The 18,534-nt window shown below is 39.7% G+C and overlaps 2 protein-coding genes across 7 annotated transcripts in view; one reads left to right on the top strand and one right to left on the bottom strand.

Annotated features, from left to right (window-relative positions):
* The window catches only part of slf1 (SMC5-SMC6 complex localization factor 1), a 39,316-nt gene extending 34,499 nt beyond the window's left edge, over positions 1 to 4,817 (top strand). The window contains exon 19 of the mRNA XM_067438210.1: positions 4,028 to 4,817. Within this exon, the coding sequence (XP_067294311.1) occupies positions 4,028 to 4,533 (506 nt within the window). The 3' untranslated portion in view covers positions 4,534 to 4,817. The remainder of the gene's footprint in view (positions 1 to 4,027) is intronic.
* Positions 4,818 to 8,641: 3,824 nt separating this feature from the next.
* mctp1a (multiple C2 domains, transmembrane 1a) overlaps positions 8,642 to 18,534 on the bottom strand; it is a 259,323-nt gene continuing 249,430 nt past the window's right edge. For 2 of the 6 annotated variants that reach the window (XM_067438205.1, XM_067438204.1), the window contains one exon: positions 8,642 to 10,851. In XM_067438205.1, the coding sequence (XP_067294306.1) occupies positions 10,780 to 10,851 (72 nt within the window). In that variant the 3' untranslated portion in view covers positions 8,642 to 10,779. The remainder of the gene's footprint in view (positions 10,852 to 18,534) is intronic. The other 4 variants (XM_067438207.1, XM_067438206.1, XM_067438209.1 and 1 more) reach the window with 2 other exon arrangements.

The following is an 18,534-nucleotide window of genomic DNA, read 5'->3' as shown; positions in this document are numbered from 1 at the left end:
GGTTGGGTCGGTGTGCGTCTGTGTGTTCACAGCATGGCAAAGTGTATCGTGGGTTCATAGACTAAGGGCTTGTGTTGTCTAGATTAAATATGTGTGGATACAGAACGGATGGAATGGATTTTGCTCTGTTTCTGCTTCCCCTCCTCCACCTCTCTATTCCTAGTCTTCGTCTGCCCTCTAAAGGCTAAGGGGCGGCTTGCTTTGCTCTTGACTGATGTGTAGTTTGCATGCACTTTAGCTGTAGCTCATCTATGGAACAGGTATATCTGTGAGGGCTGAATCCCTTGTTGTCGTGTGAACGGGGGGGGCATAATTACCATCTCTGGCATTTAATACCCCCAGGTGTTTATTTATGTGTCTGACACGCCAATACCTGGACTCACTTCAATCGCTCGGTATGACGAATGCGCCAGTATCGTATCAAAACTCCCCGGCTGACCACTCCAGCGGCTACGGGTGCATCTGTGTGGCTAAGCGCTGACAGATGTGTGTTTCATGGGCCATTGTGAAGAAAGGGTTACGACCGACCGTGCCGTCCGAGGGGAGGGAGATCTGCCCGTAGCTTGCATTCATCAGCAGTCACTGGCGAGCGCAAATTTGTGCAGGCAGTCTCGACCTGTCAGGTATTTGACAGCTCTGCAGCGGTGCTGTTAACAAAGCACACTACCTGATTCCAATGATGGAGGACGAGCTGTGTTAAGTCTGTATTTTGAATGAGAAAGATTCTTTCACAAAAGTGACAGCGAGGATTCATGGAGGATTGTTTGCTTAAATGACAGGTTTATTTATTTAAAGTGCTTTTTTAAAATTCTTAGCTAGTAAAGAACAAGTACAAAAACAGTGAAATAGTTGCTTAAACACTCGTAATATTCTAATATGCTTTATTAATGCTTTTATTTGAATACAGATGCTATATTTTCATTTGCTTACAGTGTGGTATCATGGTACTTATAGTGCAAGATGAAGCACTTGAGCGTGACTTAGTGTGTGCGTCCATTTTGGTATGAATAATAAGAGATGTTTGAAAGTCTAGTGTTTCATGAAGGACGCAAGCATTCCCGTTCCCATTGCAGAAAAAAAAACCTTTTCAGAGCTTGGGTACCATTTAAGTGTGCATAAAACATGTCCTTCTTTCTGTCCAATTTTTATCAAAGCTGTGGAACATCAAGCAGGGGGAAGCTGGAGGCAATCCAAGGCCTCTCCCTTCAACAAAGAATAGACATTTGCAGTTTTATTGAATTGTCACTATTTGAAAGTCTTACTGTAAGCATCGAAAGGAAAAAGGAGTTTTCTTCCTGTCAAATAACAACACTGTTTTCCCTAAAGCCAAAAACGTACATGTTGAATGCATCTCTCAAGGATTCAGAGAGGTGTACTCTGACCTTAAATTTGTGATGTTCTTGCCTGAGCTCTGGGCAAGGTCTCATCTGTGGAGGGGGGTCACGGTGATGACCCGGAATGAAGAAATTTGTTCTTCTCCTCGATTCTGTCTCATGGACTTACTCTCTTCTTCAGCTCCTTGACCTCTGCAATCGCTCCGATCCCAGATTTTAAAAATCCACTTTTTTTTAAACCAAAGTATAGTTGTCAAAGTTACAAAGTCAGTATAAACCGATTTCCATAACACAATAAAGGTATTGTGATGGTTTCTGATAATATTATTTGTGCATTTTCAAAGATTAATAATTAACAGTGTTTAACTGAATAGCTTGACAATCATATGTAAAAGGGAGCAGAGGTAAGCTGCCCCCATCTTTGGTAATTGTGTAATATAAAGCAGCATTTTTCTTCTCGTTTCTTGCACTTGTGCACACAATGATCCTGTCTTTTGATAGTGGGACTTTGTCTGAGTATCAACACCGAGCGGAAAGCACGGCGAAGCTTTTAAGAGACGTGCAGAGTTGTCTGAGCTTTAGCAGAACGGCTGCCACATTAGCACAGGGGTTTAAGAGTCAAGTATCGTCAAGAGCAGTTTGCCATAGAAATAGGGAGATCTAAATGTAAACAGGGAGCCCACTTGACACGGCTGCCGTTTGCCAAGCCAAGAGCGAGAGTGAATGGGATTTACCTTCAGCCACACTAAAGCCACTTTAACTGTAGTCACAGAAGAGAGAAAGTCATTTAACCAAGTACATGTATGGGCATCTACAACCCCCTTTGTGAAAATCAAATGCATTATTCTGGGAAATGTATTATTGCGAAGAGCTGAAGTTGAAGGAAATGGGTTTGCTGAAGATTTTTGTATTTATACATAACATTATTTACAGATCCGAAAAATCATTAGCATAATCATTATTTATTAACTTCAACAATGCCAATGAATAGTTGAGGCTAATCTAACAGTTAAACACTGAAATGTATCATTGGATACACTGTTTTTTGCACATGTACCGTAGTATTATTTTTTGAAATCCCTCTGAGTACCATGTAGATACCGTGTTACATGAAGTCAGGCAGCATCAGTGTAGCGTCTCAACATTTTTAGTAAGAGTATGCTCATGCTAATCTCTTCAGATGTGTTTACATTAAAAATAACTAAATCTAATATGCAGAACTTTTAGATTTAAACCATTGCAGATCTTTCCTGTCTTTAAGGTGGGGTAAGTGCTTTCTGGTAACCGTTGTTGATATTTCAAATCACCAAAACAAACACACCCCTACCCCCAAAAAGGGTCTCGGCCCTATTTTGATAGCTCCGCCCCACACATACGTAACCCAGTCAACGACTATGGCAGAATCTCTGTGTATCTAATCCAGGTCGAATATTCAATGAAAAAGTCATCCCTTCCATCACAAAAACACAAACCGTTCTTGAGAACAACTCGATAGAACACAAGCATGAGTCCAACTAACGAACATATTACAATTATGACAAGATTAGAGTTAAATAGCGATCACAAAAAAAACGAACCGTTCTCATGAACAACTCGATAACGTTAGTATACAAGCCCAATAAACCAGCTAACGACATATTACAATTTTGACCGGATGGGTTATATGAAAAGAGGAAACAAACGTATATTAGGAGTATAGTATCTTAACTGTTGGACACATTTTGTGAGCTGACACTGAGGGGTTTTAGATGCTCCATATGGTGTGGAAATGAACAGGTCTTTATCATTGCTGAAGTGAGCGACAATACGATCGCAAATGGGCAAACATGACACATGAGCATATTCAAGCAAAAAAAGCATATATTAGTTCTTTCTTGGCTAATGTCCACCCTGTGTTACTCGTGTTTTGAATAATGGCGCGCACTAAGCCTCTCTTCTCACCATAGACACGTCCCTTAACTGCTGAGTGGCTACAAGTTTGTTATTCCACTCGGCCGAGTCCTTCTTCTAAAACTTTTTTCAAATAACACTTACCCCACCTTTAATTGTCATTTCTAAGTTTCACTTCAAGATAAATTCATTGTGAGTTTTAAGCTTGTTAATTGTGTGTTAGCATAAGTTAGCTGTGACGCTATCCTGTGGCTCAACATTAGCCAAGTTTGCTTACTGAGCTAACAGTGCCTGGAAGATATATCTTCCTCCTCCACCAGAGCTGTTGCTCATTTAACTTTTGAATATTTTTTATTTTTTTTATTTGATCAAAAAAGCATGGTTTTAATTACTCAGGATGTGCGTTTAATATACTAAAACAATTCAGCAAATTGGATTTTTACGTTGAACACTAAGGATGACTTTGCTATGCTGACTTTACCCTTTGCTAAATGGTGCTGTGACTTCACTGTACATTTTGTCAAAGTGTAATGACCTCAACCAGCCTAACTCTTAAAAAATCAACAGATTAAACCCACCCAAGATGTTTTCTGGTCTTAAATAGTTTGTCTAGCTAAGATGGTGCTTAGCTGGTCTACCAGCCTGACCAGCTGACAAGTATCCAAAACCCCCCTAAAACCACAAAACCAAAAGATTGACCGTTAGGAGATCAACAAGCCATCCTCTTACCTGCATCAGATCATGTCAAATGCTGGATTCTGTTGTAAACCTCTACAGCAATTTTTTTATTCATTTTTTTCTAGGCTCTCCTCTTCTACAGTTGCGTGACAATGAAGGTCAGACCCCTCTGGACCTGGTTTCTCTTGAGGCTCTACGTGAGGAGCTCCTTCGCTGTGCGGAAGAAGGTGACAAAGCTCTGGATGCCCCTTGCTCGCAGGTGCGGGACGTGCCCTTCATAGAGTCCTGCTCATGGGTCCTCAGCTGCCTACTCCTCACCTACCTCCAAGAGCGACACGTAACTACCTACAAAACCCCCCTTACACCTCTGGACCTTAGTCCCACTGTATGCCGCACCCTGATTCGTCTCCGTCCAGGCACGTTAGCGTCCACCTGGGGAGATTCCGGTGCGGTGAGCCTGGCTGAGGACCTGAGGACTGTTTTGAATTTGGAGCAGCATGTGTCACAGGTGAGCCCCGCACTGAGACACTGTCTTGGGGATCAAACCAGCCTGTTTGTGCAGTTACTTGAAGATCTGCAGGCGGAGGGGGCGGCACTGATCACTGGACAATCTGAGTTTAACGTATTCTAAATGAGTACCTATAGGGAAACAAGAAGAAATGGGCATGTGTCTGTAGACCTGTTGTAATGCTCTGCCTTTTGTTAACACTAATAATGACATTTTTTGTCTTGATGTTTGTGCTATTAAGTTTTGAGTGGATACAAATAAGAATTAATAATATTAATTGAGAACTCTATAGTATGAGTGATCGCAGTATAAGTTCTCAATTAATATTATGTCTTATTTCTAATGTTGTGCACCTTTTTGTCTTTTGTTGTTAATATTTAACACTGGAGATTATTTAATTTAAATTTTGTACAAAATATATATTTGTAAACAAAACAATGGAATTGTTTTAATTCTAAATATTTTGTATTGGAAAATAAGTTTATTATAAATAAAGATTCAATAAAGAACAATTAGAAACTTGCAAATTATTAAAAATTTTATAGCCAGAAAAATTGTGGCTACACCTACACTAGGGGTTAGGCCAGCAATGTTCAAATGGCTGGATCTTCATAAAACGGTGGGTATACAAATTGTATAATCATATCGCGTATGAAAACTGCTTGCCAAATTATCAGGGGGAAAAAATGCAGCACACTTTCAAGTTCAAAGTAAAAAAATGGCAAATAAGAAATAAAGTACATGAATTAATGCATTTATATAAATGGTCAGACACTTGCACTATATTATTAATATTTTACCAAAATCAAGCACAAATTGAGTTAAGAAGTTTTTTTTTTTTTTTTTTTCAGCTAATTTCTGAGAATGTCAGAGATTTTGTTATCAACAGCTGCATCTGAGGCAGTAAGGGCATTACGTTTACATCAACTTACAGGTTATAAAGTTTACTGTAGCTATGTGGGTACTCAGTTTTTAGTTGTTTGTTTTTTTAGTTTTTTGACATTTGGCAAAAATCTCATGTTATTAAAGAAGTGATTTTACACAGGCTATTTGAGAGTACTGGCTTCGACTCGCTGACAAATGCTAGACTCTTCTCAACTCCTCAAACACAAAACATTTTTATTTTTTTTATATATAATGTTTCTTGAGTAAAGAAAACGCTGTACTTATTCAAACAAACAGTTCTTTATTTACCCTAATATTGTAAACAAGCAGCGATATATCTCCATACGCACTTCATTCACGATAGAGGCGGGAGTTATGATGTTTGACTGACAGTTTGAAGAGCCAATGGAGTTACAAGGTTTAGTCACAAGCTCTTTTTATTACTTTTCATTGGTTTAATATTTCAAAACCTACAGAACCTTGGTTTCTTGCAGCAGTACATATCTAAATATATATCCAAAGTAAGCTTTTAGAATTGACTGTTTGACATTTGTTTTCTCAAATTCTCAAGCAAATCTTACCATTATATCATGGGTGGGACTAACAGAAACTTTTCATTTTGACAAGAGTGTGAAATGCACCTATAGGGAGAGGGGAAACTACGAAACCACCTGCAATTGACCATGGAGAACTTCATTTAAGAATTATTTGAACTAAGTAAATACAGTTATAATGTTATTAGAAGTTTATTATAATTCTTATCACTTTTTGGAAAATTACTAATGTTAAAAAACAATTTATTGGGTGGGCCACAATTCAAAGTGGGTGGACCCGGGCCTATCTGTAGCTTCGCCACTGACCTACACACTCTTTTTATTAGAACCATACTTTTAAAACTATAAAATGGACAAGACTTATGGTTTGACTAAATGCATTTTAACTCCAGTCAGCCATCGCCAGCATTTTAGATAATTTTCAAAAGATGTTCATGGCCCCCAGAATATTTGGTTGTATGGATATCCCAGAAAAGACCCAAATGATGGAAATTTCCATCAATGGCAGAGAATGAGTTAAATCAGAACTGGCAATACTAATATTTGTATGTATCGATTGCAGCTCAGCACACTTTCTATCAACTAACATCCTAAGATGCTTTTAAAATAGATTTGTAGTTCACAAAAAATGCTAGACACTTCTGGTTTGTTTTTCTTTCTCTCCCTCTCTCTGGTTCAACTAACTTAAAAAAAAAAAAAAAAAACGCATAGAAATTCATAAGAAAGGATCATGTGAAGTAATTTTTCTCTTGTGTATACTGTATATCTTACGGCCCATTATTAGACAACTCAGCAATACACCTCATTGCCACTGTTCCAAATGAACAATCTTAACTTAAGTTGAATCCCAGCCTACAAGATGACATCTCCCAGTTCTCTGATCCAGGATGATGGAGGGAACGCATATGTGTGCCATGTGGGGTTAATAATCAATCCCTTCCAAACAACTGATTCTACTACAAAAGGCAAGAAATCTACCAAAGACCTCCATGAAGAATGAGCCGTTTCCTGATCATGCCCTTGTCAAGTACAATCCGAGCGAGTCTCCAGAGGTGACCAGGGATCACGGTGGCCAGGTTTGGGATTAGAACCCAAGACGCTGCGGATTGTCTGAGTCTGACAGCCCAAGAGCGATGGAGGATGCCGAGGTTAATAAATAACAAGCTCAAGTGTTCTTGCTTTCAGCGTGGCCGTGATTATTAGCGTCTGGCAGCGCGGCCGTTCAAACTGGATCACGCCGTGTGATGCTACGGTGTCATATTGAATAACAGCAGGGATCAGACAGGGAAGAAACATCCAGACTAACAAATGATGAGGGGCCACAGAGGCTGAGAGCACAGGGGAGCCCCTTTGGCCCCTGTGGAGGAACACACTGTTCTTCCATCACTCTGAGAGTGTGTGAAGAACGCTTACACCATGGGTTGTTCGTTGGGGAAACTTGGCTCACGGTGAAAGCCTTGAAATATAGCAGCACTGGTGAAGGTGTAAGAAATGAATGACTCTTGTGTTCAACAGCTTGTACACACCTGTGTGTTTGTCTATAAAAGAATCACAGCTAAGAGCTGATCTAGAGATGAGACCTTGTGCCTTCAGTATGCAAACACAGTCGCTTTTCAAAGTACTAAAAAGTACTTTATATTCATTCAGATGCAAATCACACATCCAGTTTTATATTAAACTAAAGTTTTTTTTCCACATTAATTGAAATCAAGGTAAAATATACATTTTAGATAAAAAGCACAAGTTAGCACAAAAAAGTAAACACAAAAAATGAAATTACCCCATGATTGACTCACCCTCAAGCCATCCTAGGTGTATATATGACATTATAGCATTATAACAAAAACAATCAGAGTTTTTAATCAGAGTTAAATAAATAAAAAATGTCCTGGCTAATCCAAGCATTATAATGCGGTGAATGGCCTTTTCTCTATAAACGATATCCATGCAGCTCCGGGGTTAATAAAGGCCTTCTGAAGCAAAGCAATGTGTTTGTGTGAGAAAAATATTAGTTTAAAACTTTATCAACTAAGATAACTAACTTCTGACAGACGGCCGTATGCAAGTCGACTTAGAATAATAACCCGACGCCATGTATGACAAGTTGACGCCTCTCGCGGTTCAAACAAATAGGTCTGGGAAACAAACTCAAGCCCCTCTTCTCTTATATTGAAATCCTCCGGCATTGTTCTTTAACAATTCTTGTTTTAGACTTCTAATTCATGAGCTTTGTTTTGCTCTTTCCTCTGCGTTTCTGCGTTTGTCAATACGCCGTGCATCAAGGGTTACGCTTTCTTCGTAAATCGCTGCGTACGGCCATCTGTCCAAAGCTAGTTATTTTAGTTTATAAAGTTTTAAACATGGATATTTTTCTCACACAAACACATCGCTCCACTTCACACAGCCTTTATTAACCCCTGGAGCCGTGTGGAGCACTTTTAAGATGGATAGATGCACGTTTATGGACTTCAAAACAGAAATGGACATTAACTGCTATTATAATGCTTGGATTGGCCAGGACATTTTTAATATAACTCTGACTGTATTCATCTGAAACAAAGTCAGACAAACCTAGGATGGCTTAGTATTTTCATTTTTGGGTGAGCCACCCCCCCCCCCCCCCCCCCCCCCAAAAAAAAACTATAGTACTTTAAGTACTACAATTGACCCTTTAACTGAAATAAAATGAAAGCTAAATAGATATATAAAAACATACTATAAAAATATATAAATAAATACTGTAATAGTATACTAAAATAGCAATGTACACATCCTTCTTGTTTACATGCTTAGAGAATTATGGTTTTATTGATGAACGCAAGCAATAATTATATATATATAAAATTAAACAAAATCTTTCTTTAAAAGCAATAGACATAAACTATTGTAAATATTCAGTGTCCATATTTTAGTTTAAATTTTGTCAATTCTGCCAACTGTTTCGGCCAGTCACAGTATGACATCACAGGCAACAGGTTTTCAATTTCCACAGACACGCATTACATTTTCATAAACATCTGACCACATATAATCAGATTTTCTTTTCTTTTTTTTCTGTTTTTTTTACAAGAATATTTACAAAGAACAAAGATTTATGTCAAATAAATAATTTAAAAAATCTGGTATAAATGAAAGTGCCTTAATCCTTTTTTCCAATGAATGGATACGTTACATTCTACATAGTTCTCTTTTTTATAATTTCCCAAAAAAAGATCCACTTTGGTTTGCTTGCAAACACGGCATGTGCACTTTTACAAAACGGAAAGCTTTTGGGATGCAAAAAACCATTCACAGTACTCTACTCAACACGTACAGTACACAGAAACACATTCAGGCTTAGAAAACTATCCGTTCTGCTGTTCAGATCATCTGTGAATTATTTTATTTTTTTAAGAATGCAAGTCACTGAAGTACCGTCTGTGTCCTGCTCAGTGGGGATTGTGTTGTCTTTGTAATGGAATTCCCTCCGACAAATCAATGGTCTTTCCATATGATAGATGCGATATGGCAAATGAGAAGTCAGGAGGGAGGCAGGGGGATGAGGCTAGTGTCCTTTCTGATGCAGCCTGTGCTGTGATCTTTCAGCGCTCGCTACGCCGAGGTCCCTCAAGAGCACCCCGCGGACCCGTCCGTGACCTCCCTTGCAAGCGGATGGATGAAGGAGAGGAAATGACAGAGCGGAATGACAGGAGGAGCGGCGAAAAAGCAGCCCGCGTCCTCCTTTTTCTCCACAGTGGCGTCAGTAAACCTCTTCCCTCCGGTACCCCCCGAGGCCCTAAAGCAGCCTGTCACACACTATCGACTTCTTGTCAAGCAGCCAATCCACAGCAATGAAAACACACACAGACGTTCGCCCTTCAAGTTCGGGATTTTTCGTGAGATTTCGGAGGGTTTTTTTCTTCCTCTGTAAAAGTCTCGCACGCTGAGCTTTGAGAGTTGAAGATCAAAGTTTGAGTGGGTGCAGGAGGTCGGTCGGGCGGACGGGGCGGCTCCTGACTGCAGGCACGGAGGCAGAGTTGTGGTGCATGGGGAGATGACAGAGGAAGTTGCTTTCAAAGGAGAACGTGCCTCTCTTCACTCGGTCACCATTCTGGCGGCACAGACTGACATCTTTATTAACCTAGTGGCACTGCGTGGCATTATGGGAGCAAAGGATGATGCAAGGGTACGTAAACTCCCTAATCCCCACTACAAGGACAATGCTAACGCTGACACTGCCATGGCTACTATTGGTCAAAGAAGGTTTACAATAAACAATCCCAAGCATGCATCATTCATACCGTTAAAAGAACATCAAAAAGAAGTAAATATAGCGCAACCCTCACTGGCATGTTTTTTTAGTTTTTAGTTTTTTTTGGGGGGGGGAGTTGTTTCCATGAGCACTTTAGTTACAGCCATAAATCGGACCGTAACGGGCTCAGCTGTCGACTCTGATAACTGCTGCTCGACAGCTGCGGATAGCTTTAGATATGGCAGTTACTGCGCCGTGCAAATTGTAGGGTGCAAACTGCAACTTAACCACCGTCGTTTTCCCTTCTGTAGAGGCGCGGTGTGTCGGCACAGGTGGGCGTAGTATCAGCTGATCCTGCTATTTGCGGTTAGAACGGCTCCCTTTGCTGCCGTGGAAGGACACCTTGGCTTTTAGAGCTGTCTGGCTAGTGGCAAGAGCTGACAAATAACCCAGACTGTTTGACTCTAAAAGGGGTCAAGAGCTTTTGCCGCCCGCCTTGCCGCAAAAAATAAACCCAGAAAAGGACGGATGGTAATTAACAATGGTCCTGTTTTCACTCTGACGGCGCCCTTTAACTCTCCACGCCGCAGCTAAAACAGAGAGGGAAAAAAGTGGGAAAGAGAGACAGAAAGAGGCTGGTCGCCGGTCAGTCCTCTCCTTTTCCTTGGCGTTGGGAGAGCGTCCGTGTAAGGAGACGAGCTATCCTGGGTTGTTTTTCTTTCTTTTGCTTGGGCTGTGACTGGGGTCCACTTTCAGCTCTCGGTACTGCACCTGTTAAAACATACACAAGCACACACACATGGTCAGGTGGGTGGATTGATATCTGGGGATTGTGGTAAGGATGAGAAGCTTCTGAGTCAGAGACAGCAGAGGTTCAATGACGTGCTGCTGGAGAGCAGAGCAGTGCTATCACACAGAAGGCCACGAGTTAACCAGTTACTGGCATACTACATCCTCAGTCACATATTATATGACTGAAAGACACACTATATTGGTAATAATTCAGACAGATCGCATGTTCGTGACGATCACTGGGTTGCCTGTTGCACAAGCTCAGTGAGAAAAAAATACATCCAAAATGGTGGATCAAATTTCATAATTTGAAGGCCAAAAAAGTGCATCCATACATTATAAAAGTAATCCACATGGCTCCGAGGGTTAATAAATGTATTCTGAAGTGAAGCAATGGGTTTGTGTTAAGAAAATATCCATATTTAAAACTTAAGTAAAATATCTAGCTTCTGGCAGACCGTTTTCTGTATTCAATTTACAGAAAAAAAATATGGCTTTCATTATACACCACCCCCAGGTATGTATGGATTATTTTTTTAGAATATATGGATAATCATGTTTTTAATATACTGTAACTCTGATTGTATTCATCTGTAAAAAGAATGTCTCATACAGTGGGGCAAAAAAAGTATTCAGTCAGCTACCAATTGTGCAAGTTCTCCCACTTAAAAAGAGAGGCCTATGAGAAACAAAACAAAAAAACAGAAAATCATATTGTCTGATTTTTAAAGTATTCATTTGCAAATTATGGTGGAAAATAAGTACTTGGTCACCTACAAAAAAGCAAGATTTCTTGCTCTCACAGGCCTGTAACTTCTTTAGGCTTCTCTGTGTAAAGGAAAGAATGAGTAAGGCCATGTATTGTGAGATTTTTTGTAAAAACCTCCTTCCATCAGCAAAGGCATTGAAGATGAATCATGGCTGGGTCTTTCAGCATGACAATGATCACAAACACACTGCCCGGGCAACGAAGGAGTGACTTCGTAAGTAGCATTTCAAGGTCCTGGAGTGGTCAGTCTCCAGATCTCAACCCCATAGAAAACCTTTGGACGGAGTTGAAAATCTCTGTTGCCCAGTGACAGCCCCAAAACATCACTGCTCTAGAGGAATGGGCAAAATTACCAGCAACGGTGTGTAAAAACCTTGTGGGGACTTACAGAAAATGTTTGACCTCTGTCATTGCCAACAAAGGATATATAACAAAGCATTGATATGCACTTTTGTTATAGATCAAATACCTATTTTCCACCATAATTTGCAAATCAGTTCTTTAAAAATGAGACAGTGATTTTCTGGATTTTTTTCTTATTCTGTCTCATAGTTGAAGTGTACCCATGATGAAAATTACAGGCCTCTCTCATCTTTTTAAGTGGGAGAACTTGCACAATTGGTGACTCACTACATACTTTTTTGCCCCACCGTACACCTTGAGGGTGAGTAAATCATGGGCTAATTTGCTAACTACCTTTAACCCAAAATGTGGGTGCTATGTGTATGCATGTACATTACAGTTTACAGTTGTTGATCTCACATTGCTTCCATTAAATCATTTGAGAATCAAGCCTCCTGTGCACTATATTTGAATGACAGATTGCACAGAATCTGTGTAATGACAGATTAAACAACCTTGTTGCAACCTACATAGCTGCCTATCTAGGTAACGAAGAAGCTTACTGGGTTATGGAACAGAGGAAGGGGAGATGTACCAGCTCAATATTCACACGGTTGTCACTATACTAGCGTTCCCTTTCAGACAAATACGAGCGTCAAGCCTCTGAGCGAAACAGACAGATCACTGTTTTTCCCTCAGATCTGGCCCTCAAACAGGCTGACGTCATGCTTAGGCTCCCTAAGAAATGTGGTCCATGTACTGCCAGCTCAACAGAAACATCAGTCACCACCTACACTGAGGAGTGTGTCCATCTCACAGCCATCCATCTTGTAGGTGTGATATTGGGTTTGCCTGTGCCACATTCAAACACGGCATAGCTGAATGTGATTCACAAAGGACTTTAGTGATGTAGCAAGCATGAAAAAGCTTCAATGGTTTCGCCGAACCGAGTTGGTCTGCTTTATAGTTTGCATGCCTATTTTCATCGGGTTAAAATGTACTGTAATCGTGGAAAATTGAATGCATCAAATTAATTGACCAAATAAATTACAATACCAGTTTGGGGTCTTTTTTTTCCCTTTTCTTTATGTCTCTTATGCTCACCAAGGCTGTATTTATTTGATCAGAAATACAGTAAAAACAGTATTATGAAATAGTATTAGCTGTTTTCTATTTTAATTTATTTTCTAATTTAATTTCAATTTACAAATATAGTCAGCATCATTACTTACTTAGTCTTCAGTGTCACGTGATCCTTCAGAAATCATTCTAATATGCTGATTTGCTGCTCAGGAAACATTTCTCATCCATGTTGCTTACTATTTTTTTGTAAACGTAATACTTGATAACAAAAGATTTAAAAAAACATATTTTTTTTTACATTATAAATGTTTTACAGTCACTTTTGATTTATTCAATGCATCCTTGCTGAATATTCAATAGAAGTATTGATTTCTTTAAAAGAATTTCTTGATTGATTTCTTGAAATTGATTTCTTACTGACCATAAACTTGAATGGTAGTGTATATAATAATCTAAAGGTACATTAAGTAAGGGATAATGTACACCCAGCCGGTTGTTATCGCTAAATAAACCCCGACAGAGTGATCAGGCTCTGCATCACTCTGAAGAGGTTTATTCAGCGATAACAATCGGCTGGGTGTACATTATCCTGCTTATAACACGGCTACTAGTCTCAAATAAATTAGACACAAAATATTGTCTTGAGAATTCATATTTTATTAGCTCTTACGCAAAGCTTCCGCGAAGAAAAACGGTTCAAAACTGCTATAAGCCTTTATCTATTGCTGCTTCACCCAAAAATGAAACCAAGCCTATGATTAACTCACCCTCAAGTCATTATAGGTGTATATGACATTCTTCTTTCAGACAAATACAATCGGAGTTATATTTAAAAAGTCCAGGCTAACGTTAATCCAAGCAGTAGTTATAATGATAGCTGTTTTTGAAGTCAATAAAAAAATGCAGCTGTCCGACAAATAACGTGCTCCACACAACTCCGATGGGTTAATAGAGCCTTCTGATTCGAATCGATGCATTAGTGTAAGTAAAATATCCATATTTAAAACTTTATAAAGGAATCCCGCCTTGAAGTCTTCCATTGTAGCCATGGCTGTTTAAGTATTTAACAGCCACAAGATGGCGCCAGCGTTAAGCATAGAAGTAGTACCGGTCAAGATAACTCGTAGTACCCGTATGAGCGGGTGTTATCTGGAAATAACATACCGCTGGAATGCCCGATTGACCAATCAGAATCAAGTATTTCACAGAGCCGTGTAATAATGATAATTATTTAAATTGTACACAGAATTCTGTGGTTGAAACAAAACATGGCTAGTTACTTGCAAGGAGATGGTTTTTACGTTCATAATTTCACACTAAAAATGGCATTAATCTTTAGTGTACCTTTGACTAAATAATTCAACACTATTATGTACATTTAATACATTGGCAAATTCCAACAATATATATATATATATATATATATATATATATATATATATATATATATATATATATATATATATATATATATATATATATATATATATATATATATATATTATAGATGTGATTAATCAGCACAATTAAAAATTGTAATCAAAGTCCATTTTAAATTGCCAGCCTTAATAAACAATAATTCCGGGTTGACAATTGGGTCCATAACTTCAGCTTTTGGAAGAGCATTTCTGGAGGATTTCAGAGCGGCCTGGCATTCGTCTTTTTCAAAGCGTGCTAACGGGGTCATTATTTTCATATTCACTTTAAACACGTCAGGGTCGCGTCTGACTTCAGAAGCCTCCCTTGAACTGCATGTAAACAAAAGTTTGCGTGTCAAGGTGAGGCGATGAAGATCGACATTAGTGAATCTAATGGAAGAAAAGAAATAAAGGCAAACAACAATAAAGGCTCAATCAAAAGTAGCGCTATAAAGAGTGTGTGGCATGTCAGAGGCTCTATTACATTTAACTGCTGACAGTTATGCCACCCTGTATGGTGCAACAAGCACTGCAGCTTTAATGACAGAGAGCTGTCCCATTCAAGATAACACGCCACACTAGTTAGAGTCAAAGAAGCATGCGGAGAAAGTAAAAAAGGGAACAATACAAAAGAAAAGAACTTTAGTAGTTGGAATGAGGAGGGTTAAAGTGACTACGGTGAGATAGCAATTTGGAGCAAGTGCCGAGCACAAAGAGAACATCCGTGGAGACGATGGGTAAAGACCTTACGCTGCTCAAAGGCTGCTCCGCTCCCCCATGTTGACAGTTGCACTACAAAACACACTTTGAAGTGCGCTCTTGTGGAGGGGGCGCCACACGCGCGAGCGCTTCGTTTAGCGGTGTCAGGTGCCGTCCCGGGACCTGCCGCAGCCGAGTACGCAATGTCGTCCCGGCGCTAAGCGTGGATCGGGGTTTGAAGCCACATGGGCGACAGGCAAATATAAATAAGTAAATGAAAGCTGAACATTTTTAATGATACTATGCTATGCTGTTTATAGAGAAGGAGAGAAATCTCGCCTGCTTCATCTCTAGTGACACCTAACCTTGCATTAGGGGCATTAAATGCTCCTCTAGAAGAGAAAAAAAGGGCTCAGAGACGCCCACAGACAAACTCACATCCATTGGTGAGAGAGAAAAAAAAATGTTTCGAGGTGAAAAGAGAGGGGAAAGGCACTGAGGAAAGTTTTTCCTAACTTTTTATTTTCCTAAGGTAAAGTGCACACTAATTGCTTGTTTAAACTCTAAATAGAAACCCCTGGTGCAGCAAAGACAGGCCTTTGATATGCACAACTAAGGGAAGTCTCAGCACCTACACAACCAACAGGACATGCTCTCTTCCTCAGACACAGGGAAAGTGAAGGGTACTGCTGTGGGAGGCATCACAAAAAATGATAAAGGCTTAACTTATAAATATTAATTACAGGGTGCACACATCATTTAATAATAATATTATTTGACTGTTTTGATTAATAAACAATGTATTAATCGAGATATGTGATCTAAGTACAAGCAGTTCGTGCTTTCCCTGGGAATCAAACCTATGACCTTGACATTGCTAGTGTCTCTACAATTTGAGCCACAGGAATGCTCCTCTAATAAGAAACTAAAACTGCCAGTAGGTGGCAGTAAATGCCATTCAAATATCTGATACATTCAGGGATACTGTAAACAGCTTGTTCGACTTGAAGCAGAGCTGCACAGACTGATCCGTGTCTGCTCTCTAATCCCCTGATTGGTTCGCTTAAAATGCAGATTGTAACCCATACTCGGAATTTGTGCTTCATTTAACCCATACAAGTAAGTGCAGACATATTAGGAGTATTGGGTAGTGAACACACACCCAGAGCAGTGGGCAGCAATTTTTGCTGTAAGAGCGACTAGATCAGATGCCTTGCTCAAGTAGCCTGAAGCGAGACCCACATCAAGATGTTTGGTCTGGAGACTCACTATTGACACGGCTCAATCCGTGGGGCGGGATAATGGGTTGTCTTTCAAACTCCCTCTGCACGCGATAGGATAGCGCTACAACCAACCAGAGCAACGTGAAGCGGAACTCGTTGATAGATTAAACTTTCGCCGTATCCGGTCTGCAAAATCCGAAAACATCTTCCCTTTTAAAGAATGACTTCAGTGCCGTTCTTTGTTCTTTCCTCAGAGAAAAGCTTAACTCCAAGTCTTCCAGAGTAGCGATCAAAGCTAATTCGAAAGACCGTCGTTCGCCAGCTTCTTTGTTTACTAGAAGCACACAAACGCAACTCTGCCGTCATTATGTTAAGCTCCGCCCATCCACTCTTTACAAGATGTGATTGGCCCGACCAGAGTTTGGTTTTTACAGCTCAGAAGTGTATTGAGAGTTGCTAGACGACACTCGAGGCAGATTAGATTTGCTGCCGCTAGGGTGCGTCCAGATTTCTAGGCTATAGCTCAAGTGCACCTCAGTCAATTCCGGTATTGAGAATCAAACCCACAGCCTTCGGGTTACCAGTCTGACTCTCTAAGCATTAGGCCATGACTGCCTCCTTATAACATACATATACAGAGGACCATTATATGCTGTTGGTCCACTGCATGCTGCCAAAATAGCCAATCCACAAGACCCCTGAAAGTGTTCTGTAGTATCTGGCACCAAGACGTAAGCTGCGGATCCTTCGAGGTTGCGAGCCGCCGTTGATCAAACTTGTTGGTCTAGAACATCCCACAGATGCTCAATCAAATTCAGATCAACACCTTGAACTCAAACTCAAACTAACTAACCACAAACTATTCCTGAACAATGTGTGGCAGGGTGCATTTCCAATTGAAAGAGGCCCCTTCCATCAGAGAACACCATTGTCATGAAGGGATGTGCATGTTCTGCAACAATGTTTAGGTAGGTGGCATGTGTCAAATTACTATCCACATGAATGGCCAGATCCAGGGTTTCTCAGCAGACCATTGCCCAGAACATTACACTCTCTCCACTGGTTTGTTTTTGTCCCACAGAGCATCCTTCCCCAGGTAAACGCCACACACGTACACAGCAGTCCATGTGACGTTAAAAAGAAAATGACATGTCAGTAACACACTGTCAGTAACCCTATGGTACAAAACTAAAAAGGTACTAAGATGTACCTTTAATGTACTACTATGTACCTTGAAGGTACTAATTTGCACTCTTAAAGTACTGATATGTACCTGTACACTTTTGTACCTTAGGGTACCGCCCCAGTGACAGCACTGTACCTTTTTTTCTGAGAGTACAGGAGACCTTCTCCCAAAATCCAGTTTGGATGCTCGCATACACATTGTAGGCGCATTGTTCGACTAAACACTGGGGTCATCATTGGCAGTCTGATTAATCTGCGGCTAAACAGTCCTATACATTATTATTATGCGTGTAAGTCTGTCCCACCCAAGACAACATGGTTCACTGGTTAGTCAAAGAAGAGTCAATCTTTGTGCTTGAGTAATTTTTTGTTTGTGATAATGCAATGTGATGTGTGTTTTTTGACCAGGCTCTGTCATATAAGGAATTGATGAACACATGGAAAAACAAGACTATATATCTATATATATATATCTATATCTATATCTATATCTATATCTATATCTATATCTATATATATATATATATATATATATATATATATATATATATATATATATATATATATATATATATATATATAGCTTGACATTAACTTGTTTTGCTTACCAGCCACTGTGGCTAGTGGTTTTCCAAAGTTACTAGCCACTCAGTGTTTTCACTGGCCAAAATGTTATTATGAAGTGTGTTTTGTCTATTTGTAATGAAATGTATAACATGATGTTATCATATAGGCCTATTTAGCTCTGCTAAGGTTATGTGCAAAGCTCCTTGATCTAGGAAAAGAAACACTAACAGTTGCTTGACTGAAAAAAAAAAAAAAAAGATTTTTTACACAGTGCATCAGTTTGTTGTGTATAGCTGCAGACCAATCAGGGTGCCCATGCTGACTCCTGTCCACCACCGAAAACAGTAGGCACGTGAGCATCAGAACTGGACCACAG

Source organism: Pseudorasbora parva, chromosome 3 (genome assembly GCF_024679245.1).
Source record: "Pseudorasbora parva isolate DD20220531a chromosome 3, ASM2467924v1, whole genome shotgun sequence".
In the NCBI taxonomy this organism is placed as follows: Eukaryota; Metazoa; Chordata; class Actinopteri; order Cypriniformes; family Gobionidae; genus Pseudorasbora; species Pseudorasbora parva.
Note: the sequence above shows the minus strand (reverse complement) of the source record. Positions and strands in the feature narration are given on the sequence as shown.